The sequence below is a fragment of the Miscanthus floridulus genome, chromosome 8, assembly GCF_019320115.1.
Source record: "Miscanthus floridulus cultivar M001 chromosome 8, ASM1932011v1, whole genome shotgun sequence".
Classification (NCBI taxonomy): Eukaryota; Viridiplantae; Streptophyta; class Magnoliopsida; order Poales; family Poaceae; genus Miscanthus; species Miscanthus floridulus.
In genome coordinates this window covers 220,386,341-220,413,154 of record NC_089587.1, presented here as the reverse complement: position 1 = coordinate 220,413,154, position 26,814 = coordinate 220,386,341, and the positions used below count along the sequence as shown (strand labels likewise).

The 26,814-nt window shown below is 46.1% G+C and overlaps 2 protein-coding genes and 2 pseudogenes across 2 annotated transcripts; 2 read left to right on the top strand and 2 right to left on the bottom strand.

Moving 5' to 3' along the window:
- Window positions 1-449: 449 nt before the first annotated feature.
- On the top strand, window positions 450-2,021 carry LOC136475039 (transcription termination factor MTERF4, chloroplastic). Its single transcript, XM_066472597.1, has one exon. The coding sequence runs from the start codon at window positions 558-560 to the stop codon at window positions 2,019-2,021; it is 1,464 nt and encodes a 487-aa protein (XP_066328694.1). The 5' UTR covers window positions 450-557.
- A 3,051-nt stretch (window positions 2,022-5,072) lies between these two features.
- LOC136475037 (pectinesterase-like) lies at window positions 5,073-9,710 on the top strand (annotated as a pseudogene).
- Window positions 9,711-9,831: 121 nt separating this feature from the next.
- LOC136475038 (uncharacterized) lies at window positions 9,832-10,523 on the bottom strand (annotated as a pseudogene).
- Window positions 10,524-11,520: 997 nt separating this feature from the next.
- On the bottom strand, window positions 11,521-24,513 carry LOC136478214 (protein TONSOKU). The gene is given in 21 exon segments (XM_066476572.1): window positions 11,521-12,127; window positions 12,130-12,243; window positions 12,327-12,444; window positions 12,532-12,702; window positions 12,845-12,965; window positions 13,047-13,113; window positions 13,208-13,312; window positions 13,494-13,605; window positions 14,170-14,282; window positions 16,667-16,790; window positions 16,897-16,997; window positions 18,029-18,148; window positions 18,307-18,454; window positions 19,365-19,607; window positions 20,015-20,046; window positions 20,136-20,635; window positions 20,708-20,806; window positions 21,349-21,440; window positions 21,610-21,786; window positions 22,633-23,430; window positions 24,168-24,513. Coding segments are annotated over 21 exon segments (4,059 nt in total). The 5' UTR covers window positions 24,468-24,513; the 3' UTR covers window positions 11,521-11,723.
- Window positions 24,514-26,814: the final 2,301 nt, after the last annotated feature.

The following is a 26,814-nucleotide window of genomic DNA, read 5'->3' as shown; positions in this document are numbered from 1 at the left end:
AACAAAATAGGGTCCTAACGAAATTCCACAGTGTGTAACGAGAGGCACAGGCCGTGTTTGCATATTTTCGCTTTGGCCTTTGTTTGAATTCTCTGCTCTAACGTTTAGTGGCTAAAGTTGAGAACAAAAACTTTTCACTACTTCTGCTTACTTGTATGATATAAAATTCTTGTGAGATTGGCTAAATTTTAGACAATAGTTTAGATCTCGTGACCTAAAGTTTAGACTTTAAATCAAACTGGGCCTTAATAAGCCCTAGCGTCGTAACTGCTGCCTGCCGGATCAGTCCACAGCCCACTAAAATCAGCAGGTCGCCCAGGTGGACGCCACCGCGCCACTTAATCCGCCGACGCCATTGCGACGGGGGCCCAGATCAACGCGCTTCCCAGCCCACAGCCCACTAAAATCCCAGGTCGCCCAGGTGGACGCCACCGCGCCACTTCGGCACGGCCCAAAAGGACAAGCCGCCGCCGGCCGAACCCCACACCGCTCAATCCAGCCTCCGCCTCGCCGCCGCCGCCGCCTGTGCCGCTCCTGGCGCGCCGCGTCCATCGGCCATGCCCCCCCTCGCCCGCGCGCTCCGGAGCCTCGGCCAGGCGGCGGCCGCGCGGGAGGGCCCTCTCCTCGCGTGGCTCTCCTCGAGGTCGGCCGCCTTCTCCTCCGCGCCGCCGGAGTACGACATGCCGTCGGTGACGTGGGGCGTTATCCAGGGGCGCAAGGAGCGCCTCGTCTCGCGCGTGCTGGCGCTCGACTTCCTCCGCTCCGCGGGCGTCTCCGACCCCGCCGGCGAGCTCGAGGCGGTCGAGCTCCCCTCCTCCCTCGAGGTGCTCCAGGAGCGCCTCGACTTCCTCCTCCGCCTCGGCCTCTCCACCGACGACCTCTCCAACTACCCACTCCTCCTCGCCTGCTCCCTCCGGAAGAACGTCATCCCCGTCCTCTCCTACCTCGAGAAGCTCGGAGCCACGCGCGCCCGCCTCGCCGCTTTCGTCCGCGCCTACCCGGCCTGCCTCCACGCCTCCGTCGCCGTCGACCTCGCTCCCATGGTCAAGGCGCTCCGTGGCCTGGACGTCGATCGCCAGGACCTCCCCCGCGTGCTCGAGCGGTACCCCGACGTCCTGGGGCTCAAGCCCGACGGCACAATCAGCACCTCCGTCGCCTACCTCGTCGGCATCGTCGGCGTGGCACCACGAGACATCGGTCCCATGGTAACGCACTTCCCTTTCTTCCTTGGCATGAGGGTTGGCACTACCATCAAGCCGTTCTGCGACTACATCACCTCCCTCGGGTTGCCCATGCGGATCCTGGCGAGGATCCTAGAGAAGCGGCCTTACATTCTCGGCTATGACCTTGAGGAAACGGTCAAACCAAACGTGGAGGCACTGCTCAGCTTTGGCATTCAGAAGGAGGCCCTGCCATTGGTGATTGCACAGTATCCACTTATACTCGGGCTGCCACTGAAAGCGAAGCTAGCAGCACAACAGTACTTCTTCAACTTGAAGCTCCAAATTGACCCCGATGGGTTTGCCCGTGCAGTTGAGAAGTTGCCACAGCTTGTAAGCTTAAATCAGAATGTGATATTGAAGCCTGTGGAATTCCTCCGTGGACGAGGGATCTCCAATGAGGATGTTGCTCGGATGGTGGTCCGCTGTCCTCAGATTCTACTGCTGCGGATCGAGCTCATGAAGAACAGTTTGTACTTCTTCAAGAGTGAGATGAAGAAACCAATGAGTGAATTGTTGGAATACCCAGAATATTTTACTTACAGCTTGGAGTCAAGAATCAAGCCTAGGTATATGAGAGTTACAAGTAAGGGGATTAAGTGTAGTTTGGATTGGTTCCTGAACTGCAGTGATATGAGGTTTGAGGACAGGATGCAAGGGGATTTTATTGAAGGGGATGCACCAGGACCTTCGTTTACTATGGGTGGGAAGCTTCAGATGCCAAGCAGCCAGCTAGTGTCAGATGATGATACCGAGGATACCGATGATGAGGTGCTATATAGGCGGACGGTCATGATCTAGTGAGTGTAATTTATTTCTTGTTGGTTTTCTTTGAACAAGGCCTTAGCTGCATTAGCTTTTGTGATGATTCATGAAATTACAAAAATTCCCATTTTTTGTTACAGATTTGGTGGAGGATAATCCCAAAGGTCTTTCATGTCATGTTTCCCGCAGTATCATATAAGCAAGTAAGTACTGGTTTAGTAATTTGCTCTTTTTCTTGAACATGTCAAAGAACATCTATTCTAGTTCTGAACTTCTGATAGTTAGGGCTTGTTTGTTTTAGCTCTGGATTCTTAAAGGCTAATTATAGGTTGTAGCAATGTTTTCAAGTCGTCCGATTAATCGCGATTAATTGTCCTAATCAGTCCCTGGTGACTGATTAGGGGTACCGTCGACTTGTATTAATCATCCTAGTCGGTCCCATGGCGACTAGGTTCGACTGGACGACATGAAAACATTGCCTATAATGTCAACACCCTCTTGGAAGTTTTTGTACTGTTCAATATAATATAGTCTGGGGTTTTAATCATAAATTAAATAATTGTACAAAATTTTGAAGCTAATTCTAGTTTGTTGCGTAATTTTTCAAGGCTTAAAGTTTATACTATTACTATAAGCCAATTGTATAGTAGCTTGTTTGCATTTTTAAAATATAAATATGTTAACTATGTAGGCATCCTCACATGCTAGGTGATAAGACACCAGAACATGATTCATGAGCGTTCTCTTGGCACCAGCTACAGTAGTCTGAGGGCTGCCCTAGCAACAACTCAGAGGCATTATAACGACTCTGATGGTACTCGGGCACAACCTTTGATCATATGCCCCAGGGATGAAAGTGGGAGGTCCATTGATAATGTAAGCAGGAGATTGAAGAGTTGTAGTAAAACAATATGACGCGCTGGTATCAAAAATCTCCTTCCATCTGAACAGGTGATTGTTTCATTGATTAATCAATGCTACTCTAAGACAGGTCAGGGGGTGATCATACAATAGGATCAGATATTTGTAGCATGTGCACTATCTACTATTTGTAACTGAAATGTCCCACATAACTTTTACCCTACGAAATAGAACCTCGTGTACAGCTCGATTGTGTTCCATGAAACCATCTTGCCATAGCCTATTAATTACTATATGCTCATGATTTTCTTGAAAATTTGACGTTAAATGCATTGTGGACATTTATGAGCTTCTCACTGTTCAAAGCATCGTGGCATCTTTTGATCTGAGTGCAGTAATACAATTTGGTTCATCCAATCTTAATTTCAAGTCAGAAGCAAAGATAGATTGATGATCTACTGAAGTTATTTAATTTGGTGAACAGTTGCTCTCCTTTCTGGTGTGTCGTCCTAGTCCTAGTACAGGTGGTGGAACTTCTTCTAAATTGTGTTTTTCTTTGTAACGAATGATCGAGCTACTGACATACTTGTCGTGGAGAGAGAGCGCTATTTCTCCTGCAGTCTGCAATTGGTAGTTGTGTTCTGCATAGTTTTTTTTTCTTTGGAAAGACCAAGTTCTGCACGGCATAGCTGCATAAGCCTCAGCAGATGTTCAGGTGCATGCAGATATTTGCATTGCACAGGTCATTGCTGGAGATAACATAGGTAGTATTGTTCTGAACATGGTTATCAGTTATTGTAGAAACAGAACACATGGAATGATGGAAGGGGAAAGCTCTAATCATTTATAGTAACTCGTTAAGCTATCAGTCAGCCAGTCAATCCAGTCCGAAGTTAGTTAAGGTTAGCAAAACTTTCAATGCAAACGCTTGGTAATCTGCCAAAAATCGATATAGTTAGTGAGGATTTCATCCCAAGCTAATTTTTTGGTTCATATTATGGGATCCGAAGGAAAAGCTAATTTTGCGGTTCTTATGACATCTGCAGAAGGACAATAACAGGAGTGTTTTGGTTTGAAGAATCGATCCATTCTAGATAGAGTGACTCATCATGAGTCTAGTTCTCAAATATAGTGGAATAATAACTTCATTGATAAATTAGTATTATTTATTAGCTTATGAGGAATAAAGTGGTGATGAATCAACTTATTCCATTCAACAAACCACACAGAAAAACTAAAGAGTGAGATGAGATGGACTACTTCATTCCAAGAAAAACACCCTCTAAAACAGCTTATGACTATTTACTCCAACTAAATTGAGGCCCACGTTGTTCTTATGTCAGCTATCTCAAAATTTGGTCGCATGAAATTTTTATGTGTTGAGCTTAATTTTACTGGAAATGATATGCGTAGATTTGTTCAAAATGTAGCTTTCATAATTTTTTCCCTAAATTGTAAGGCATTCTTGTGAATTAACTCTCACAAAACACGCGGATCATATGTGTACCACAAGACTTGAAGTATGGTAGGTACAAGATGACCCAAACAAAATTAAAGGCTTATTATATGCGTCATTTGCTTTGCCTCTTAATTTGTCATAAAATTATAAAGATGTTTTGTATTTTAGGACGAATGGAGTAAAAAATAGCTTTATTATAATACTTCTAGTAAAGTTGTGTTAATTTGGAGTACCGTTAATGTCCAAATCATAGGGTGCAGTTTCTCCCTTAAGACCTTGTTTGAATGTATGTGTATTCACTTCAATCCACTTGTGTTAGAGTGGATTGTAAATGAAATTTAGTTTAATTCCACTCCAATCCATTTCAACATATGTGAATTGAGACGAATACATGTGCATCCAAACAAGTCTAAGCGAACATCAATGAACTAGTCCTGCAAAAGGCACTGCACCAGCTCTATAAATAAAGGGAATTGCTAGCGCCCGGATGTCCGATCCGGGCGCTAGCGTCCGGACGCTCGAGGCAGTTGCATCTGACCGCGCCCGCCTACCGCCTACCCGCCCCCGTTCTCGCGCATGCCTCGATCCACGCTTGTTTCCCCGTGCTTGCCGCTCGCACCCCTGCGCGCCCCCAGCTCACCCCCGCAGCCTATCCCCCACAGCCCGCCGCTTCCGCCTTCGCAACGCCCCATGTGCGCGACGAGCATGCCCCATTCGCCCCCCTGACCGCAGCACCCCCATCCGTTGACCCCCAATGCCTCCGCCCACTATCCCTCCCGCGAGCCACGCGCCCCTGGCCGACTGGCTCGCCCCCCCGACCGAACAACATAGAAAGCTAGAATAAAACGCGTGCAGCAACATGGAACAACTACTGCAACATTAGGCTCAAGCAGCTGAAACACCATGAACATATTATTGCAACAACATGAAACAATTGCTACAACATTTGGCTGAAGCAGCTGAAACACCATGAACATATTATTACAACAACATGGAACAACCGCTGCAACATTAGGTTGAAAGCATATGAAACAACGCTCAAATAAAAAACACTTGCAACAACGTGGAATAACTACCGCAACATAAGACTGAAAGCAACTGAAACAATTTGGAAAGTATTATTGCAACAATTGAGTGAATCATATGAAAACATCCAGACCAGAAAAACGATTGCAACATCGTGTAGAAACACGTGAAACATTTTGAACAAAGTGCTTGCAACAATCCTTTGAAATATTTGCAACATATCAACAAAAGTGCAACATGCCAGATCTACTTTTGCAATCAACCATATGATTCTACTGCAACATACCTCTAAAGCTTCTGAAACAATTGAAAGACACAATTGCAACATGGGGGGAAGAGAAGAGAGCCTGGCGCGGGAAGCGCCATGGCCACCGGATCTCAGGAGTCCGGAGCTCCTTGTGGGGGAGGACGTCGGTGTGGGGGAGGGGGGAGGAGGGACGTCGGGGTGCGGGAACGAGCAGCCGCGGAGGAGGACACCGAGGTCGGGGAAGGAGCGGTGCGGGCGGGGGCGGTGCCGCCGGGGTGGGGGAGAAGGGACGTTGGGGTGCAGGAAGGAGCCGCCGTGGATGAGGACGCCGGGGTCGGGGAAGGAGCGGTGCGGGTGGGGGCGGCGCCACACGAGCAGCTCGGGAGGGGTGCGCCGGCGAGCGGCCTAGGCGGGGGCGGCACCAGTGAGCGGCTCGTTGCTACGGCGAGCGGGGGTGCACGGCTCGGGCGGAGCGGCGCCGCGAGCGGCTCGGGAGGGAGCGGCGGCGAGCATCTCGTTGCTAACCGAGAGGGGGCGCACCGTATGGAGCGGGTGGAGCGACGTGGGGCAAGCGGATAAGGATAAGCCGCGAGCGAGTGGAGAAGAGCGAGCCACGTCCGGAAGTGAAGTGATGGGTCGGACGCCCGACATATATCATTACCCATAAATAAAACCCCCTTTTGTCTTGCACTCTGTACCATGCAGCTAACGACTCGAGACGTACACAACAGCTAAGCTACAAGTTTCCTGTGGACAACGGGCAAGCGCAGCTCAGCTAGAAGCCTACTAGAACAATGGCAACGTTTGGTAGGGCAAGACCTGCTCTGCCAGTAGTCCCATGGTCTTGCGCCATGGCCACGGCGCTGGCTCTCGCGACGGTGATGCCTGTTACGTCCGGAAAGGGAGACGAGGCGGCCGCCGTCTCAAGGATCGCGGCAACCTCGCCGGCGTCCACCACGAACGTGAGGTCGCTCTGCCGGTCGACGCCGTACCCGCGCGCGTGCGAGACCGCGCTCACGTCGGCTGAGGCGCGGTCGGCGCGGGACCCGTTCGCGGCGTCCGTCCAGTTCGCGATGGCTCGGGCGACGACGGCGCGCGCGCTGGCGCGGAACCTCTCCGCGTCCGCGGCGTTGCCCGCCCCGGCGCCGGCGCCGTCGGGCATGCACGACTGCGCCCTGCTGCTCGGCATCAGCCTCGCGCAGCTCGGCGACGCGCTCGCGGGGTCCGCGGCCTACGCGGACGGGGCCACGACGTGGCTCAGCGCCGCACTGACGAACCAGGGCACCTGCCGCGACAGCCTGGCCGCCGTGCCGCTGCCGGACGATCCCGCGGGTAGCGACGCCGTTCGCAGGCAGGTCGCCGCGCTCGCGCGGTTCATAAGCCGCTGCACGTCAGGAAGGTCAAGAAGGGCGGGAGCGGCGGGGGCGTCCCGCCGTCCACGCCGTCACGTGAAGGCACCGCGTTCCCGTCCTGGGTGTCCGAGCACGACAGGAGGCTCCTGGAATCGCCGTCCCCGGCGACCACCAAGGACGACGACATCGTCGTCACGCCGGACGCCGTGGTGGCGCTGGACGGCAGCGGGACGCACACGAGCATCAACGAGGCGATCGCCGCCGTCACGGCGGAGGTGAGCACCGAGGCGAGCGGCGGCCGCGGAGCAGGAGTCTCCACAAGGAGGAAGGTGATCCACGTAAAGGCCGGGCGGTACGAGGAGAGCGTGAGCATCTCGTACCAGCAGGCAAACGTGATGTTGGTGGGCGACGGCAAGGGGAAGACGATCATCGACGGCGACAGGAGCGTCGCCGGTGGATACACCACCTGGTCCTCCGCCACCGTCGGTACGTACTACATGGCACATGCACGCATGCATGCCTGCATCTTCAGCCCTTTGCACGAGCACGTACCTAGCTAGTCTTTTGATTGAAGTGCAATCAATAGCTTAAAGTAGATCTCACAAAAGGCACGACAATTACCAATTGAAAGGCATCGTCGAAGCTTTATTAATACTCCTATTCAGTAGCCACTCGTCTAAAGTATACTAGTACCTCCAAAAATCCGTTGTTTTAGTTTTGTACTAAGATAAATTTCTTGTAACTCTGACCAAGTGTATAGAACCTAAAGTGAGATTCTTTAAATCCATTTATTAAATATATCTTGATGGTGGATTTACTTGTTAGTGTAGATAACGTGTGTCTTGATGTTTCTAAACTACTCCACCATCAAGATATATTTAATACTCTAATTCTACGTACTTTGTCATAAGTCAAACTTATCTACTCTAATTCTAGTTTTGTTATAAGTCAAACTTATCTAACGTTGACCAAACTTTTGAAAATGTTACTCTAATGTTAGTGGAGTATACTCTAATTCTAGTTTTGTCATAAGTCAAACTTATCTAACGTTGACCAAACTTTTGAAAACAAATTAGCACCTACAAACTCAAGCAAATGCATTAAAAATATTTCATGGAGAATCAACAAAACTAAATTTGGCGTTGTAGATGCTTGTGTATTTTTCTAATGGTTAAAATTAAATAAGTTTAGCTTAGTATAAAGCCAAAGTGAATTATAATTTGGAACGGCGACTGTATTTTTCTAAAAAAAAAATAGTTCAAAGTCACAGGTCTTTGACTTTGGACAAGACTAGAAAGATCTACAATTTAGAGTGAATGAAGTAGCGTACACCCTCTGTCCCAAATAAATTAAGTGCATGCTCCGTATCTCGTATTCCATGAAATCAATCAAACTTAAATTTGACTAAAGTTTATAGAAATAGTATCAACATTTATGTCTAAATAGATTAACTATAAAAAATATATTACACTACGCATATTTGGTATCATAAATGGTATTAGTATTTTCAATAGATTTGATCAGAGTTGAAAATAACACAAAATTAGATGACTTTTTAAAAATGAGATCGTGCACTCTTTTTTGGGATGGATGGAGTATACAACTACTGATGGTTGCGCTATGAGCACCAGCAAATGCAAGGAGTGTGATGCTTCTTTCTTCACCACCGTGCCTTAGCAAGTTTTTCATTGTGACAGCTAGTTAGCGACCTGTAATCCTGACTCACCGGTAGTTAAGGAGTATTCCGGGCAGGATAATTGTGACAGCTAGCCTTCCAGCTAAACTCCTAGCTAGGACGGAGACCGGCTAGAGATAGGCTAGCGACCGCAATTGAGAGATGCATGATCCAGATGCTTCACTTACCATGTCGTTGTTCACGATCACATCTGAATGCCGTTCTCGACACGACAGCATCGTATAGTACACTCCATTGGCTTTTGTGATAGTAGATAATTTGAGTGGGTCCATATGATGCATGCATGCAGCTGCCATGGGCGCGGGCTTCATCCCCATCGCCAAGGGCGTGAGCATCCTCAACAGCGCCGGGCCGGGGCAGGGCCAGGCGGTGGCGCTGCTGGTGAGCAGCGACCGCTCCGTGGTGTACCAGTGCGAGGTGAAGGGTCACCAGGACACGCTGTTCGCGCACTCCAACCGCCAGTTCTACGCCGACACGGACGTCTCCGGCACGGTGGACTTCATCTTCGGCAACGCCGCCGCGGTGCTGCAGCGCTGCGACATCCAGGCCTGGAGGCCCCGACCGGGGCAACAGGACGTCGTCACGGCGCAGGGCTGCGCCGACCCCAACCAGAACACGGGGTTCTCCATCCACCGGTGCCGCGTCACCGGCACGCCGGAACTTGAGGAGACGCCGGTGTACCTCGGCCGCCCGTGGCGGAGGTACTCGCTGGTGTCCGTCATGGCGACCGCCCTCGACGCCGCTGGAGTGGTCCGGCCAGCCCGCGCCTGGTACCCTGTACTACGGGGAGTACCGGAACACCGGGGCCGGCGCGGCAACGGCCGGGCGGGTGACGTGGACTGGCGTGCACACGTCGATGTCCACGGAGGATGCCACGGGGTTCACCGTGGCGAATTTCATCATGGGAGATTCGTGGTTGGATGCCACTGGAGTCAAGTATACTTCGGGACTGTAATTAAGGAACGTTGTCATATCTGTATAACCTCCTACTAGTGTTATCGTCCATGCTGGTTCATATCACATCTCTATATGTTTTAATTTATTAGACACTTTTGGATATATAAAAACATGGACAGTTTGGTCTGATGCTTCAGAAAACCACACGAATTTCATCTCGTTCTTGTACTGAAAGTCGATGTATGCTCATACTCATGTAAATAAACGAACTAGAAATATTGCTGAACTCTAGATAGCTGATCGCTCCGTCTTCTTATTCTTGTGGTTGCTGTCACACGAAAGAACTCCAGATAGCTGATCCCTCCATCTTCGTATCATTTCAGAGCATCCTCGTCTTCCAATACCCGAAGCGTCGACAGCTCGATGAAATCAGTGACCCGGATTCCCATGTGCCTGCACCACAGTTTGATGGCAACAGAAAAGGCAGATCTGGGTTCAGGCATTCTGAATTTGTTCTGATCCTGCCCTGTTGTGTTGAGTTTTGTAAAGGAACAAAGTGATCGATCGAGTGAAATGAGATGCTAGCTACGTATACTAGAATGGGTTACAAGTCACTACCATGGGAAGCAGGCCTTCTCCGGCAGCCGCATCCCGAGCCGAGGCCCTTCGTCGAACCCTTCGCAGATCGCCTCCCCGCCGTCGTCTCTGTAGCACACCATCCCTCTCACCTGGTCCTCAAACACCTGCGTGCACAGAAAATTCTCACGAAAGAGTCACCCAGCCAGATTCATGTGCAGCTTCACTAGAAGCTATGGGAGCAGTAGCTAGACGGAATGCCGCTCACCGTCTTGATGGATCTTGCGGAGCTGGAGGACGGGTGCTAGTGGCTGCTGTGCGCTGTGGCGCTGAGCCTCAGTGTTGTTACCTTGCTTTTCCTTGTGCTGAATCTTGGGACGGCGGTGGTGGAAGGAAGGCCATGGCAGGAGCTCCTGATCGTCATTATTAGACTCTTGGAGCGAGCCCCGCTTGCCGGTTTTGGAAAAGACAAGTGTGGGTGGGGTGAAGTGGTTGATAAGCTCTTTCCGAGAACGAGCTTATTGCATTCTCGATTTGGCACACTGGTGCTTGCCTGACAGTGGTTGGTTGGTGCTGAACAAGATGGCATTTCTTATATGCAATGCTGCTATGTCCACAAGCAACTATCACCAAAAGGAGAATGGCTCACATTTGCTAGTGGAAATTCCTTCATCTTTTTTTTAAAAAAAACACACAAATATAGAGCTTGAGTTTTTTTTTTTACAAACAGATGTGATAACTAGTAAACACTAGTAGGAATATAACTCCAAATGTTTGAATAGAGAGGTTGCACACAGAGCTGCTTCATTTTCTTTTGGTTCTTTTGGAGGTGTTTTAAGGTTCATTTAGCACTACTAATAAAAAAAAGGTTCATTTAGCACTGTAATCTCATTTGGGTGTAACACATCTGCTTATCATGCTCCTTTAGTCCTTTCGGGGTTTTGCGGGCCTAACCAATCCCACCAGACAATATCCGCAAGATTGTTGATAATATTCTCTAATTCGTAGAACCGACAAATCCTTATCTGGTGATGTGGTACACTAGTATAATATTATACACAAAACAATTAGATATGTGTTGCCGATGGGGAACAAGACACCAAATCTGGTATCTTTACGACTATTCTGTTCCATGTGGCGTCTCGGTCATGATTTACGATTTCAAATGTTTTTTTTATAAACGATTTGAAATGTTTATGTCACTGTTTGTAGTGAAGATAGAAATTGACCTCACCGCTTCAAACATGCAAAGGAATTTGTTCATTACCCCTCACTGCCTCTCCCCATCCAAAATAGTATGTTCAGATCCCACAAAATTCAACCAAGACCTTTGAAGGAGTTTCACTCTAGCCAACCAGATTTACCTGTAATGACATGATGGTAACATACTAGTAAGTAGTAACTGCAACTTAAGAAACATCTGCAAGCCCAAATCTCAAGCATGTAGTGTATACATTCCCGCGAATCCGCATAACTACACTCCTGAAAGCCAGATTTCTCTGAGTCAGCCAGCTATTGTGACTAGTGTGAAGTTACATTGACAACGCGTCAACACCTAGTTGATCCACTGATGATTTATTTACAGAGTGCAATCATAGTTTAGCATTGGAAAGCCGTCCAGGGTTCACATTTGCAGGTCTCTTCTGCAGCAGGGTTTTAGGCCGCAGCACCTCATGCCATCCACTGAAAAGTGGACCACTTCCTTATTTACATGTTTTCGAGCCATTCCATCGCCTCTTGGAACAGAAGCCCAAGCAGAATACAGTGACTGTATGGCCTCTTCAGACAAACCGTTGCAACTAAGATCAAGCACCTTCAATTGCTTTGCTGAAATCAGGGCCTCCGCCAGTTCTTCAATAATATGACAAGAGTAAGAGTTTTTCTGCGATGAACTTGCACAGCTCCTATGTGGACCAGATATGGCATGGTGGGCATCATTATCTGCTTCATCTTCACTATCTGGAACCTGCATGTTCGCAAAATCTATGTCCCCTGGAGCTATATCATTCTTTGTTTCAGGGTTATTACATTGTTTTGCTCAGCAGTTGTTGATACTTCCTGCATGTCTTCGTCATACTTTATTGTTCTCTCTGACTCCAAGTTCGTGTTCTTAGACATGCGCAGCTCCTCTAATTGGCTATTTTCTGAAAGTAGAAGAAGATTATTAACTTGTAGAGACTGGTGTTTCAACAAAATTGTTCCTCACCTGATAATGATTGAATAATACCTGATAATGATTGAATAATACGAACAATTCCAGCAAGTCCAAGATTGCATTTGTCAAGGGTGAGAGATCTAATACTGCATTGGGGATTTACAAGCATTCCCTGTATAGCATCACATCCCTGCATAATATAATGTAACACAACAGATCATTGCTACTGAAATATGGGGATATATGTTACCAAAGCATATGAGAGTAGGAATTAAACCTCCAGGTTAATTGGATTTCCTCCAAGGTTTAACTCAAGAATATTGATCCGAGAGAGATTTGTACAGATTTGTGTGAAATCAGGTGTTGTAAGCCCACAATTAGACAACTCCAACCTTAGCAATTCTTGAGATGTACAAGACAATGACTCAGTAAGCCTAATTGTCTCCACCTGCATAAACAGCAGCACCAGATGAGATGACATTGCTTGTGTACAGGCTGCAAACACTAACCACAAATGGAAAGCAAAGCCTTTCTTTTTTCTCGAACACAAAGCCTTTCTTTTGAATGAAAGAAAATGGAAAGCAAATTACCAGTCCAATGGAAGTTCCACCTAGCAGAAGTCCTGATAGGCACGAGGATTGTGCAAGGAGGCACAGCTTATCAACCATTAACTTGTTCAGTTTTATACCAGTCAGGCTTAGTTCTGAAAACCTGCAATGACAACATGCATGGCTGGTCTATACTTGCCAACACCTTAGTATCTATCAACAGATATGGACAGTTTCTGCTAACCTTGTGAGAGACGCAAGTTTGGATAGAAGGTTAAGCATTGTATTGCTAGAAATTGGGTTGTTCTTTCCTGTCGAGGGTACGGAATTTTTGGGCGTTTGTAAATGGACATTGCTAATATACAAATCAGAAGAGAAGTTGGCCGTCATGAAAACAAGAAGTACCTAATGAGAGATGTGAAAGGACAGACTCTTCATGAAGTGCATCTGTCATCTTCTGAACAGTTCTTGACGTGATAGAACACTGCTCGACATTCAAGCTATAAAGTGCTGTAAACAAAGCAAATACATAACATACAGTAAGCAAAAAAAAAAGGCTTACGGCAGTCAATGAAACACAACAATAAAAATCAGGGAAAGCCCCGGCTAGCCCCCCACCACCACCACCCCAGTCTCCAAAAGAAGCTATATGCATTTCTACAATTCTACTGATCTATCAAGTGCTACATACCTTTGCACTTTTGCAGGATTGTGAAAAGGTAAGAACTGCATGCATCAGTGAGGCGATTCCCAGATAGATTAAGTACTTCCAATCGATTGGTCAAAATAGAGCACTCACATATCTATTCAGTAAATAAGGAGGCAAAAAGTGGCTTAGCATTTTACAGAATATATGCTGTAAAGCAAGAGAAATTATGTTGACTCGGGTCAAGAAGTGAGATCACTTGGAACAAAAACCAAATGAACTAAAACAAGTAACCAGCTAAAATCCCTAGCAGATTCAGTCAAAGAGGATTCTAGAGTTTGTTTTATAAGAAATATTAATTTCTAAAAATACCAAAGCATCAAGAAATCTTTAGAAACTAACAGATTGTTCAGCAGGTTTTTTGTATCCTGTTCCAGAACCATTTTGCAAGAAGACCCGAGGTCTTCCTTTGATAAATAAATAAATACTAGTGGACCTCAAAGAAATGGCTTAAATATCTTGCATTCTTGTAATATAACTCCATTAAGAAAGTGTATCAGATTACCACATGCTAGAATGATTTTCCTCATCTTTTTTAAACAGGACGCATGTTACAAATGTGCAGAAGCTGAATGCAGAATTTCAAGCAAAAATCCCGATGGGGTGATAGGAGTATCATATTATTTCACTTTGACAGATAAGTTTCTGGGATTGTAAAAACCTGAAATAAAGCAGTTGGACCCAATCGATTACAATGTAAATCCAGAGTCAAACCACCATATGTGTGACTTGATGAAGCAAATATATGCTGAAGTCTTTCAATTGTTTGGTTTCCTGAGATTTGTGGGCAGGAATAACAAATCAGTCCAATAAACCATAGTATAAGAGCATAATTATTCTACACCATCCTACAAATTAAAACCACAAAGCAGCACAATCATCAATGAATTACTAACTGCTGAGTGATTCAAAATAATGTCCTTGAAAGGCTACAAAAGTCACGGCTTTAACTGCTTGGAACAGCACAAAGCACTACATAAAAGGGGACTGCTAGAACATGTTATGTGCTGCACTACAAGGGCCTAAAGAAACAACCATTTAGCTGTAACTGATTTATAGAGCACTGTTGAAGTAATTATGAAATGAAATTGTTAGCAATAGGCGCCCTAATGGGCTGTTATGGGCCGGTGCGGTTAAGCACCTTAGGGATTAAGATAGATTGATAAGGCAAGGATCACCGTTGATTGGGTGTTTCTATAAACCCTTAGGGATCCTTGCCTATATAATGTACCCCTGTACCCCTTTAATCAATCAATCAATCCCGAGGCTAATTGCTCTCATGGTATCACGCTTAGGTTTAGACTTCCGCTGCACCTTCCTCGCGCGCGCCGGCTGACTGCCGCGCTGCCCGCTTCCCCCGCGCGCCGGCCCCCAGCCGCGCGCCTCCCAGCCCAAGCGCGCCGGCCCCCAGCCGCGCGCACCCTCGCGCGCCGGCCCCTGCTGCGCCGCGCCGCCATGGCCTCTGCTCCGCCTTCTCCCAGAGACGACGCCAACGGCTCCGCCACCTCCCTCCAGACCGACGAGGTCACCCGGCGGTTCGCCCAGGAGCAGGCGAATGAGGCCGCCGCCACCGCTCAGCGCCTGGAGCGCGAACGCAAGGCCACGCGCAACGCCGCCCTGGCTCGCGCCCTTGAAGCCGAGCAGCAGGCCGCGGCTGCCGCCAAGGAACGGGACGAGGCGACACAGCGCGCCAGCGACGCCCTCGCGCGCGCCGCCATGGAGCGGGCAGCCGCCGACGCTGCCATCGCGCCCGAGTCTTCGGGAGGGCCCACTGCGCCGCCTCCAGGAGCTCCTGCGCCGACCGACCTCCGCGCGGCCATGCTTCACCACGAGGCCGTGGCCCTGCTCCAACTCCACTCTCAGGCCGTCGCCGTCAGCAACATCCGGAACCACGTCACCACCATCCTCGACGTCGACTCCGGTAACTTCAACCGTTGGTGCGATCAGTTTCTGCTCATCCTCGGCAAGTTTTCACTCCAGAGCCATGTCCGCGAAGACCCTCCAGTCCCGATTTCTCCTGATTGGGCCCGGATGGACTGCGTCGTCAAGTCCTGGATCATCGCCATGCTCACGGATGATCTGGGCGAGATCATCAGTGCCCAGGGCTCCACAGCCCGGCACGCCTGGCTCGCTGTCGAGTCGCAGTTTCTCGGCAATCGGGAGGCTCGCTCCATTCAGCTGGAGACGCGGTTTCGCAACTTCGTCCAAGGCGACCTCTCCGTCGCCGAGTACTGCCGCCAGCTGAAGAAGATGGCCGATGATCTCACGGCTCTCGGCGAGGTCATCACCGACCGCACCCTCGTCCTCAACGTCATCCGCGGCCTCAACGAGCGCTTCGCCCACGTCGGCACGCTTCTTCGCCGAGCCAAGCCCTTCCCCACGTTCCTCGAAGCCCGTGAGGACCTCATCCTTGAGGAACTCACCATGGCGACCGACTACTTCGACTGATCTTGTTGTCTACACTGACGCTGATTGGACTGGTTGTCCCGACACTCGCAGATCCACCTCGGGTTATGCAGTGTTCCTCAGTGACAATCTCGTTTCCTGGTCTTCCAAGCGCCAGAATACAGTATCAAGATCAAGTGCTGAAGCCGAGTATCGTGCAGTGGCTAATGGAGTTGCAGAGGCGACCTGGCTACGTCAGCTTCTTTTGGAGCTACATGCCCCTCTTCGACGCGCCACACTGGTGTACTGCGACAACATCAGTGCCGTCTACATGACCTCCAACCCGGTGCAACATCAGCGCACCAAGCACATTGAGATCGATCTTCACTTCGTCCGGGAGCGAGTCGCCATTGGTGATCTACGAGTTCTGCATGTTCCTACCTCCTCGCAGTATGCTGATATCTTCACCAAGGGACTGCCTACCTCAGTGTTCACGGAGTTTAGGTCCAGTCTAAACGTGCAAAGTGGCTGACGTTTCGACTGTGGGGGAGTGTTAGCAATAGGCGCCCTAATGGGCTGTTATGGGCCGGTGCGGTTAAGCACCTTAGGGATTAAGATAGATTGATAAGGCAAGGATCACTGTTGATTGGGTGTTTCTATAAACCCTTAGGGATCCTTGCCTATATAATGTACCCCTGTACCCCTTTAATCAATCAATCAATCCCGAGGCTAATTGCTCTCAGAAATGACTGTAGTTACTGGAAAAAGGCTACCTAGTAAATTATGAGAAAGATCCAAAACTGCTATTGTTTTATGAGATCTTAGGGCATCAAGAAAGGACGCAATTGACATATCCTGCAGTCCGCAATCAGGAACAATTATTTCATCTTCAGATACCTGTCAGAAAATAGAAGGAACATATTTGGCATTAGTTAAGTAGAGCTGCTTTTTGACACTATCATTCACATACGTCATACGAGCCAAGCATATCTAAAATGTTTACCTCAAGATTATATAGTTTCGTCAGCAGCTTCTTATTGGGTGCTTCTGAGGACTTCATGCAGAAATCAACATACAATTTCATCAGCCGCTTTGGCACCCAATCTTCATTACAAATATGGTACGTCAGAAGATATTGACTGATAAAAATATGGAAATTATGTTTCACAGTTTCATCATGATGCGTTTCTATGCGAAATAATGAACTTCGTCAGTGGAACCAGGGAGAGGGAAAGGGGCACACGTGGGGGAAGGGGTGGTGGTGGGGGACAGACAACATATAGATCTAGCAGGTGCTAGCTCTGTGTGACAAGCTCAAGTACACAATGGGTGCTGAAGAATCCAAAAATAATTTTAAGCGGACAGAGGTAAAAGATTGTCTTCCAGCCAGAACTCAAAGCCTCACAGCAACTACTAACAAAAAATAGACTGAGGACCTTATTTTCTTATCGAAGAAGTTTAGTGCTCTTAAATAAGGAAACCCGAAAGTTGAGAGCTGCTGCTACATGCCATTTTTCCATAGCCCCTTAAGAGTGAACGTACTGTAAACCAAGATGAGTCAATGATAGTCTAAACTTGTATGAGGCAGTGTAATAACCTGCACTGGAAACTTACACAGATAAAGAGGAAGGTTTCTTAACATTGGATGGATAGGAACATTGTTAAGAATTTTTCCTATTGTCATTACAAGACATTGGAGCAGTTGCTAAGTTGGCACTGTCATTGTAGTAGGCTAGTATGATGCAGTATATAAATTGCATATTCTATATTTCTATTTGGCACTGCATTGTAGTAGGCTAGTATGATGCAGTATGTAAATCACATACTCTATTCTATTTGTGTATTAGACATTTTTCAATTGTTGAATTTGTTAATGCATATCCTATGCTAGCAAACAAGGAATCAAAGGTGGGTTTCTGGGCAAGGGTTCGCTTGCATTTGAGAATAGATAAATGGGCTCTTCTCCACTGAAAGGTTTTTCTTGCCTACCAGCAAGGCTACTAGGCAAGGAGAGCAAGGGAAACAAACATGCCAAACGATCTTCATGTGTCCTAGTATCCATGCAAGAGTAGTAGTCCTAAGAATATAGTTGAGAACAAGGCACTCCATTCTATAAAGACAATGAACATGCATACCATCAATAACAACATCAACACACTTCTGTTCAGAAGCAAGCTGATCATCATAATATAAGGATGCCGCATCTTCCAATACCTTTCCACAAAACTTGAGTTCCCCAATGATAGGCAATAGACCTAGAAAGTAATATATGAATGTAAGATCCCATCAGCAAGTATAGAAAATTAAAATGTAGGTGTCCCAATAATAGAAGACCAACCAAGCTAAGTAGGACAAATGCAAAGGCAACAAATTAAACAGTAATTGACGAGAAAGCAGAACTTAGAAGACAAACCTTTGGCCCTTTTTTCATCAGAAATCTGAAGATAATATACACATGCTACTTCAACTTTGAGAGAGTCAATGCTAAAAGCACCTTCATGTACACAAGCGCGTCCATCCAAGTAAACCAGATGGCCACCGATTCTGAAGGCCCAAAAGTGCTGCAGAGGAAACATCCCATTTTATTCTACAAGAATATCCATAGTTGGAGTAACTGGGTAACTTGCAAGTAAATGCCTGATGAGGGTCTGAGGCCAAGGAGTATGCACAGATCCATCAGATTTAGCTATGCACCTCCTGCTTCTTCAAAAAAAAAAAGGCGTACCCAGTGCAGAGAGCTCCCGCTCTATGCGGGGTTTGGGGAAGGGTGTCAGTGGCAAGCCTTACCCTCGCCTGTGCAATGCGAGGAGACTGCGACTCGAAGCCGGGACCTTCCGGTCACAGGCGGTAAGACTCTACCGCTTGCACCAGACCCGCCCTTCCCCCTCCTGCTTCTTCAAATAAATAAATATCACGAAGTGCCTACTTTTTTTTTCCTCAGATATGCAAGAGAACTGTGTCATTTTATTAAATAGCAGAAAAAGGAGTATGCATGAACAAACACCGCACAAACAATAAGACAACAAGACGCACTCGAACCAACACCGTCTCAGACATGTAACTGCACATACACAAAGGTGGCAAAGTGATACAGAGTGATGGTAGTAAAAGGCTAAAAGCACCCTTTGAGAAGGTTAGCAGCTCGATTTTTTGTTTAATTTACTCTGGTCTATGGCGTGCCTCAATATCAGGTGCCAGATCAGCCGCCGCGGGGGGCAGCTGCCCCTGTTCACAAAGTATTATCCGGGAAAAAAAAAGTCCTGTTAGGTGCGAGGATCTGTTTTAGCACATCAGCGCATGTGTAGACATGTTATAGTAATTGGCTGAAATGAACATAATACTATCACAGAAACTTTCCACTAAACTAAGCACAGGGGGATAGAATAATTTGTGATGCTTTTCACTTGCTGGCATTCTCGAGAAATTATAATTTTGAAAGCATGGAAAGATAGAAGTAGCTATAATACTTACATTATCAGCATCTGTGGATTGAAGACCAACAACATTTTGGCTCTCATGCAGACTGTTTGAGCCAGGAGTACTGAACTTGGAACCACTTGCTGCTGATTTGGAGGCTGATCCCTTTCCTACACTGGAAGCACCTAATCCTATGCCTTCAAAAGCATGGCCAGTAGGACTACTTGATTTGAATGAACAAATACTCTCCTCAGCAGGACAGGGTGCATCCCTTGTTTGATTAGGTTGTAAAGTATCCTGCAGATGGATAGAAGCGCTCAATATCTGGTGCTTCAGGTGAATTACAATAAAAAGTCAAGAACTGACTGCTTTAAATTGCCATCAACATCTGGTGTAACCAAAGAGAACCAGCAGATGCTGTAAACCACATCATGGCCCTTTTAGCATATCTCCAGCTTCGAAAATTCTTGGATGGGGATATAGTATACAAGAATTAGTGGAATTGGAGCTTGGGAGAGGGATATATTGAGGGTGTTTGGGTGAAGAAATTCTTTTTGCATTGCAAACTAAAAATAGATATTTAAACTGCTATATATTAGCCTACAAACTCTATGCTCATGGGAGCTCGATCCCTGACAAATATGGCTTAGATTTCAATTCCCAGTCAAGAACATAAGCCTAACGGATCATCAGTGTTTTGTTACCTGGTTTCTGCTGCTGTTTGCTCCATGATCTGCTGGCCACGAAAATGAGGCGTCAATACAACTAGGAGGTAAATTTTAGCCATCCCAACATATGAATATGCAATGCTAATCAACGCTGTACCTGAGATTGACATACTATCTGCTGGACTAGTTGATGTCCTTTTAAATTGAACGATTTCAGGATTCTCATCGGATTCATCATCTGATAAGATCACACGGACACGTTTTCGGCCAACAGAGTGATGAGCACGTGATCTACTTAAAACTGTCCTAGTGCCTTCAGCCATATCACCTAGTTCATCAACCTTCTTAGAAGAACTACGTATGTCTTCAGCCACATCACATAGTTCATCAACCTTCTTAGAAGAACCCCGTATCTTGGGTGCCTTAATCTTGGATGAGCTCCCACTCCTATGAACGAGTGAAGCAAGCGTAACATCATCATCAGGTTCCTCAGAGTAGTTATTTGCAGCCTGCCCATAGTCATTCTCAGCATCAAGCATATTACCTGATGCGCAACCACCTTCAGTGTCAGTTTCTGAGCAATAGTCACTGATAGTATCCCTTGCTTCACATTGATTCAATGTTTGCTTCAGATTGTCTATTTTTTCCTGCATTTTCCTAGAAAAGGAAGTCCCTTTAGTTTGCATAAAATAAAATTCTTTTGTGCAAAATCTGTTCTTAGTAACTTACTTGGCTTCTTCAATATTATCAAATCTGACCATATGACTGTAATGCATATTCTCAAGGGCAGAAAGTTGCACATTATGTAGGTCTCCTTCCAAAGCAATCCTACATATGAATATATGATATGATGCAAGCATCAGAAACTAAAGATGGAAGCACCATGCTGTTAAGGACGAGAGCAGTTAATTATTACAAAAATAGGTGGCACGGGCACAGACCCAACACAATAATGTGACACAAAAACTAAAACGGCAATATGGGATTAAACAAATAAACTCTGCAATATGTTAGAAGTATAAAAAATGCTGGATGTTTAGGACAAGCTCAATCCCTTGATATATAAAGTGTTCCCCAAGAAGATTGCTGCAATCCAGAACTAAAGATGCAGCTATAATCAAGATATTAGCACTCACAATTTCTCATTTCTAAATCGCAAACTTTAAAAAATATAGTTTCCATTAATACAATAAATGGGTTACATTAAAAAAAACAGTAAATGGGTTCTCAAATGCCTAAAAGAAATGTTAGTGAATAAAGCCTCCAATGTCATGTCCTATGTGTTGTTCATGGCCATTTACTTAAGATCACAGCATGCAAGCTTACTTAAGATCTTCTGACTTTTGGACAGGAAGACATCAAGATAATACCTGTAGCCTTCTTCGTAAGCTTGCAATGCACCAGGCCAGTCAGTACAAGAATCAAGAACATTGCCAATGTTCACTTTCGCTAATGCTTGTCCCTGAAAGAGGACATCTCTTAGATGAGCACAATTTGAAATCAGAATCATTGCTCGCCAAAAAAAAAAACAGAATCAAGTAAACGAGTACAATGGAAAGGTGGTCATACTAGTAGGAGGCATGTCAGCATATTCACAAATACAAATGAGGAAATATAGACTAGTGACTCACCTCCAAGTTCCCAATCAACCGATATATGTTCCAACTTCTCATGTACCACTTACGAGCTTTACTGAAGTTTCTAAGCTTTTGGTATGATTCCCCTATCGACAGAAGAGAATCACTCAACTTTTCGTTATCGCAAAGTTCCTTTGCTACCCTTTTTTTTCCTTTTGAGAATTCCAAGTGCTGGAGAACAAATAGTTACATCAATGAGTCATGAGATTATTATATTGCACCTCAGTGCATTGTTGATATTAGTGAGGTGAGCATAAATGCATTTGTCCTATTTGCACAATGTTTTAATCATTTCAGTTCTGAAATTCAGAAAGTAAATAAACTGATCAATAGTTGGTTTTCAAACATAATATAGCAAATGAAAGTTATCTATGATTGGTTTTATCAGGCTCCCACATTTATGTTATGTCTCAGGACATCAAAATGGGAATGGGCAATGTGACTTTTCTGACGAAGCTGGTCACACAAAGACTATGTACCAAACCATTTCCCTTGGCACCAATCTAACATTAGAACAGTAACAAATAGTTCCATCAAGTCAAGGTTACTTTTCTTTGCATTGCTCAGAAAAGTTTCAGGTTAACAGAGTGCAGTGCAAACATAGAATACAGGTAACTAAGTTGGAAGTTATAATCCCTAATTGTGCAAATAAGTTAGTAAGAGGTTCCAAATAAAACATTCATATTTCTGACAAACAAAACATTATTTCCTATTTAAGTAAACTTTATGTTCAGATTCAGCTAACCAGTTATTTTTTTGGAGAGATCATATACAGTTCCAGAACTGCAATTCAAAAGATAAAACCAAGAACAATTGTGTCTCAGTTCTTTCAGTCATAAAAGCTATCATGCTGATTCTTCATGCACATGCACAACATAGGATAAGAAATGAAAAAAAAAAATCCTACTTGTGAATAAGATAAAAAAACTAATAAAATAAATTCTGCTGGATATGATGGTCCAAGTTTATAGCAAGGTGACTAAAAATCATCTACTAGTTACCATGCGGTTCGCTTACTTTTTTCCATGCACATATCATGCTGGCCTTCTCAATAAGATTATCCAGCCATGCATGCTGATCAAGGAGGAGTTTTCTCTCTTTAGACGTTCCACGAGCATTAGAAGTGTCTCGGACAAGTTTTTTTAGCTTCTGTTCATCCTCCTTCAACTGCTCAAATACTTCAACTGCTTTTGTAACAGTTTCAATATTCTGGTGAATTTGTTCAATTAGAGCATCCTCATCTTCCAAGGATTTTGCTACTTCAAGAGCTTTATTGTAACATTTTTTTGCATCGTCATAATTCTGATCTCGATAATGCAACTCCCCCAGATTTATGTATCCTTTTGCTTCACCTTGAAGATGGCCTATTTTTTTACATATCTGTATATCCTTGTCGATGTGCCCCCTGGCTTTTTTCCAATTCTGTAGTTCAGTATAAACATTTCCTAGATTATGATGGAGCCTAGTGCGAGCATCATCATATGAATCTACCTCTTCATCGTCACATATCTTCAGACCCTGTATAAGTAGTTTCTCAGCTTGTTCAAAATTATCAAGTTCCAGCTCAAGCATGCCCATATTATTGTATGCATCAATAAGTTCTTTTAGAAAGTCCGACTTTTGAGAAGGGGATTTCTCCTTTAGAATCCTTGCCAGCTTCATCGAAAATTTAAAATACTTCTTTGCATTCCTTATGGCACTATGGTCATTTTCAGATCTTAGAAGGATCTCATGGTATGTTCTCCCAAGCTGTGTGGTAGCTCGCTGCTGCTCAACAAGGTCATCAGAATCCTTTGCAAGCTGTAGATGCTTCTTCTGTCAAGCCAACAAACGTCAAGGGAAATGGAAGTTTGAGTTCATGTAGCAGAATCAGCAAAATGTAAATTTTGGGTTTATAAAGTGAGGTCTGAGTATTATTCTAATTCTTAGCATCCCAATTATAACAACAAGAGGTTAACATTTAACACCACAGAGGCAGTGACTAAATCACCTAATGATCATATCTTGATAGATGTACATGTACTGTGACACGGTAGATACAGCATGATCAGTAATGTAATGTAATGTAATGCAATCCAAGGTCAATAAGCGTGTGAAACAACTAAAACAATCAGCATGTACCTAAACCCAACACTGCGAGCCAAGTATAGGCCAAATCGAGGCAGGGGGTCACATATACATCACTAAATATCAGACATTTCAAACAATTTATCATATAAAAATTTAATATACAGATGCACTACCAAAAAGTCCACACTACAGTGGGTATTCAATTGTATATATACAGTCCCTGATAACATAATAATTTGATAACAACCAAACCCTACACTTGACACTGCAGTCCAAATGCATGTCCAGATCAAAAGGCCACCAAATGGTCGAAAAACTCATAAATTCAGCACCGAAATTACCACTGCAAGTGGGAATGCATTAGCGTTATACTGCACAGCCCAGCTCCTGTCGTTTTAAACATCTGAAAATTATGGTCGGTACTCGGTACGCAAGTAATGAGAAGCGAGGCGGGTGGTGGGATGTGAGGACTGAGGAGTGACCTGGTACTTGAGCGCCTCCGAGAAGTGGCCGAGGCGGAGGTGTACCTCGCCGAGCGACTGGCAGGAAGGGAGGAGGTGCCTCTGCGGGAGATGCTTGACGGAGACCTCGAAGTCCACCCGGAGCCACCGGAGCGCCTCGACGTACTCGCCGCGGCGCTTGTAGATGTCGCCGATGACGTTGGCCCAGCGCGCCTCCTCCTCCCGGTTCCCCTCCGCCACCGCCTCATTGTACCCGCGCTTCGCCCCCCGCAGCTCCTCCTCCTCCTCCTTCTTCGACCGCCCCCCGCCGCCGCGCGCCATCGCCACTGCTAGGGTTGAGGACCCGAGGCCTGTTTTTTCTTTTTTTCTCTTTCTCCACCCAGATTTTCCTTCGGAGGCAAGGAGGGAGAAAATGCCGGAATGGGGGATTCTCCCGCCAAATTATTTCGGGGCGCGGCCTCTTCACTATTTTTTGGCTGCGTTTCTCGTGGGCCTAAGTAGAAAGCATACACATAAGATGGGCCACGGCTTGTAGGAGCAGGAGGTGTAAAGCTTCTGGGCTGTGTCACCTCATTGTTCGATCCTTCGAGAAAAGAAAGATAGCCCACGCCCAGGTATAGGGCCCAACATCGTTTTCCATGGAGTGCTGGGGCTTGTGTGCTCAGAAGAGCTGGCTGCAACAGCCCTGCAAGCCTACTACAGCGGCAACACACTAGCAGTATTAAATCGAACTAAACCAGTTCGCAGTCCAGTTATTCTCCTCGTTCGTTCGGGCTTGTTTAGCTTGTTTTTTACTTGTTTTTAGTTCTCTTTGTGACTAAAAAAACTTGGTTTTTTCTAGGCAACAACGGGGCTGCTAAGGTCGCCCTCTTGAACTTTGATTAACTATAAACCAAGGTTCGCAAGGACAAGGAATCCCCAAGGGCATGTGAGAGAGTTTACAGGGTTTTGAAATTACATCACGCGGTCCAAGGCACCAAATTTCTAGAGGATCGGTGTCCAGGGCGATGTGGTGCTCTGATTCCGTCACGCACTGGGCGATCACTCGTCGGATTGGGTTTACATTGTCGTCAAAGACCATCTTAAGAACAGGTGGTTGTTGTCTTATTCTACCGGACCCGACGGAAGGGGCAAAGGGGCGAGCCGAGCGCTCCATGGACCATGTCGCAGCCTCTATGTTTGATCGGCATGGTGTAGATAGTGATTGGTTTATAGACTGATAAGTCTGGTTGATGTTGAATTATTGTGAGACAACGAAATCAACGAGAACGGACCGAGGCTTCGAAATTTCCAACTCGCCGAAAAAGGAACAAACCATTCCAACCAAAACGCTGACGAGTCGTTCTCTTCCTTCATGCCCATCCCATGTCCATGCCCCCGCACGGGGGCGGGCCGCCCCGTCCAACAGGAGTACATACGGCGCCGCGCGCGCTGCAGCTTTTTACGGGCACCGCCCACGACGCGCACGTACGGCGCTGCGGCGCGACAGAGGAGTCATGACTCGACGCCGACGACGATGTCGGCATCCATCCAGCTGCTGAGCTGCAGATGCAGATGCCCCTTCCCAGGTTCAGCGAAAGCCACGCGGGGGGGTGGGGGCTCCTGCTCACCGACGGGTGAACAAGAATAACTGACGACCGCCCCGCGCGGCGCGCGCTGCTCTCGTCTGCTGTCTAGCTGTACGCGCTACAAATAATGCAGCCAGCGGATAGGACACTCCTCCGTTCTTTCTTGAATGCGTGCAGATGGCCCCTTCTTTCTAAAAATACTACCAGCATCTATCTGTTGGTCTTGGTGGTCTATTTAGAGTTGTTTGGATGTAATTTGTTCATGTTACTGTATTGCATTACTTGTAGTCACGATAGTTATTTATTTAAATTATTGGTTTGCACGTTGTTTTATGTTGATCACATGATCAGTCGATACCATGATGTTTGAAACACTGCCACCGGAGCTATTTTTGTCATTCTAAATCGACTCTAGCTCCACCAAAGAAAGAATTTTTCTTTGAAATATTATTATTTTAATAAACAATTACAGACCTAGATGCTGCTTTCAAAAAATTACAAAACTAGTGTCCGCCTATCGGCAATTCAACTGTCGACAAGTCTGGTTTGTTGTGAGAGAAAAATACTGTTATTTTGCTGATGAAACAGTACGGCTGATAAGTTCCAGCGAACAGGACGTTATGTACTGTATCCACGTGGAGATAATTTTTACTGATAGATCTATCATTGCCATAGACATTAGTCGGCCGTCCAAACACCGATAAGCTGATGAACATGCTTGTTTATTTATTTTTTTCACCGAAACCAGCCCCTCCTGGACTGGACATGTCCTTTCCTTTCTTTTTTGCGTGGCTGCCTGAGAGGGCACAGGACCGGCCATGTCCTTTTTCTTTTGTTTTTTACATGGGTCCTGATCTCAACACCGAGGTTGAGAGCATAGGCGTTTCAGGTTGAGGGGCACCGAGGTTGTCTACAAGTCAGTGAACAGACATACAAGTTAGGCGTGTTTAGATCCCACCTAAAATTCAAATTTTTTCAAGATTTCCTGTCACATCAAATCTTGCGGCACATGCATGGAGCATTAAATGTAGGTAAAAAGAATAACTAATTGCACAGCTTGCCTGTAATTGGCGAGACGAATCTTTTAAGCCTAAATAGTT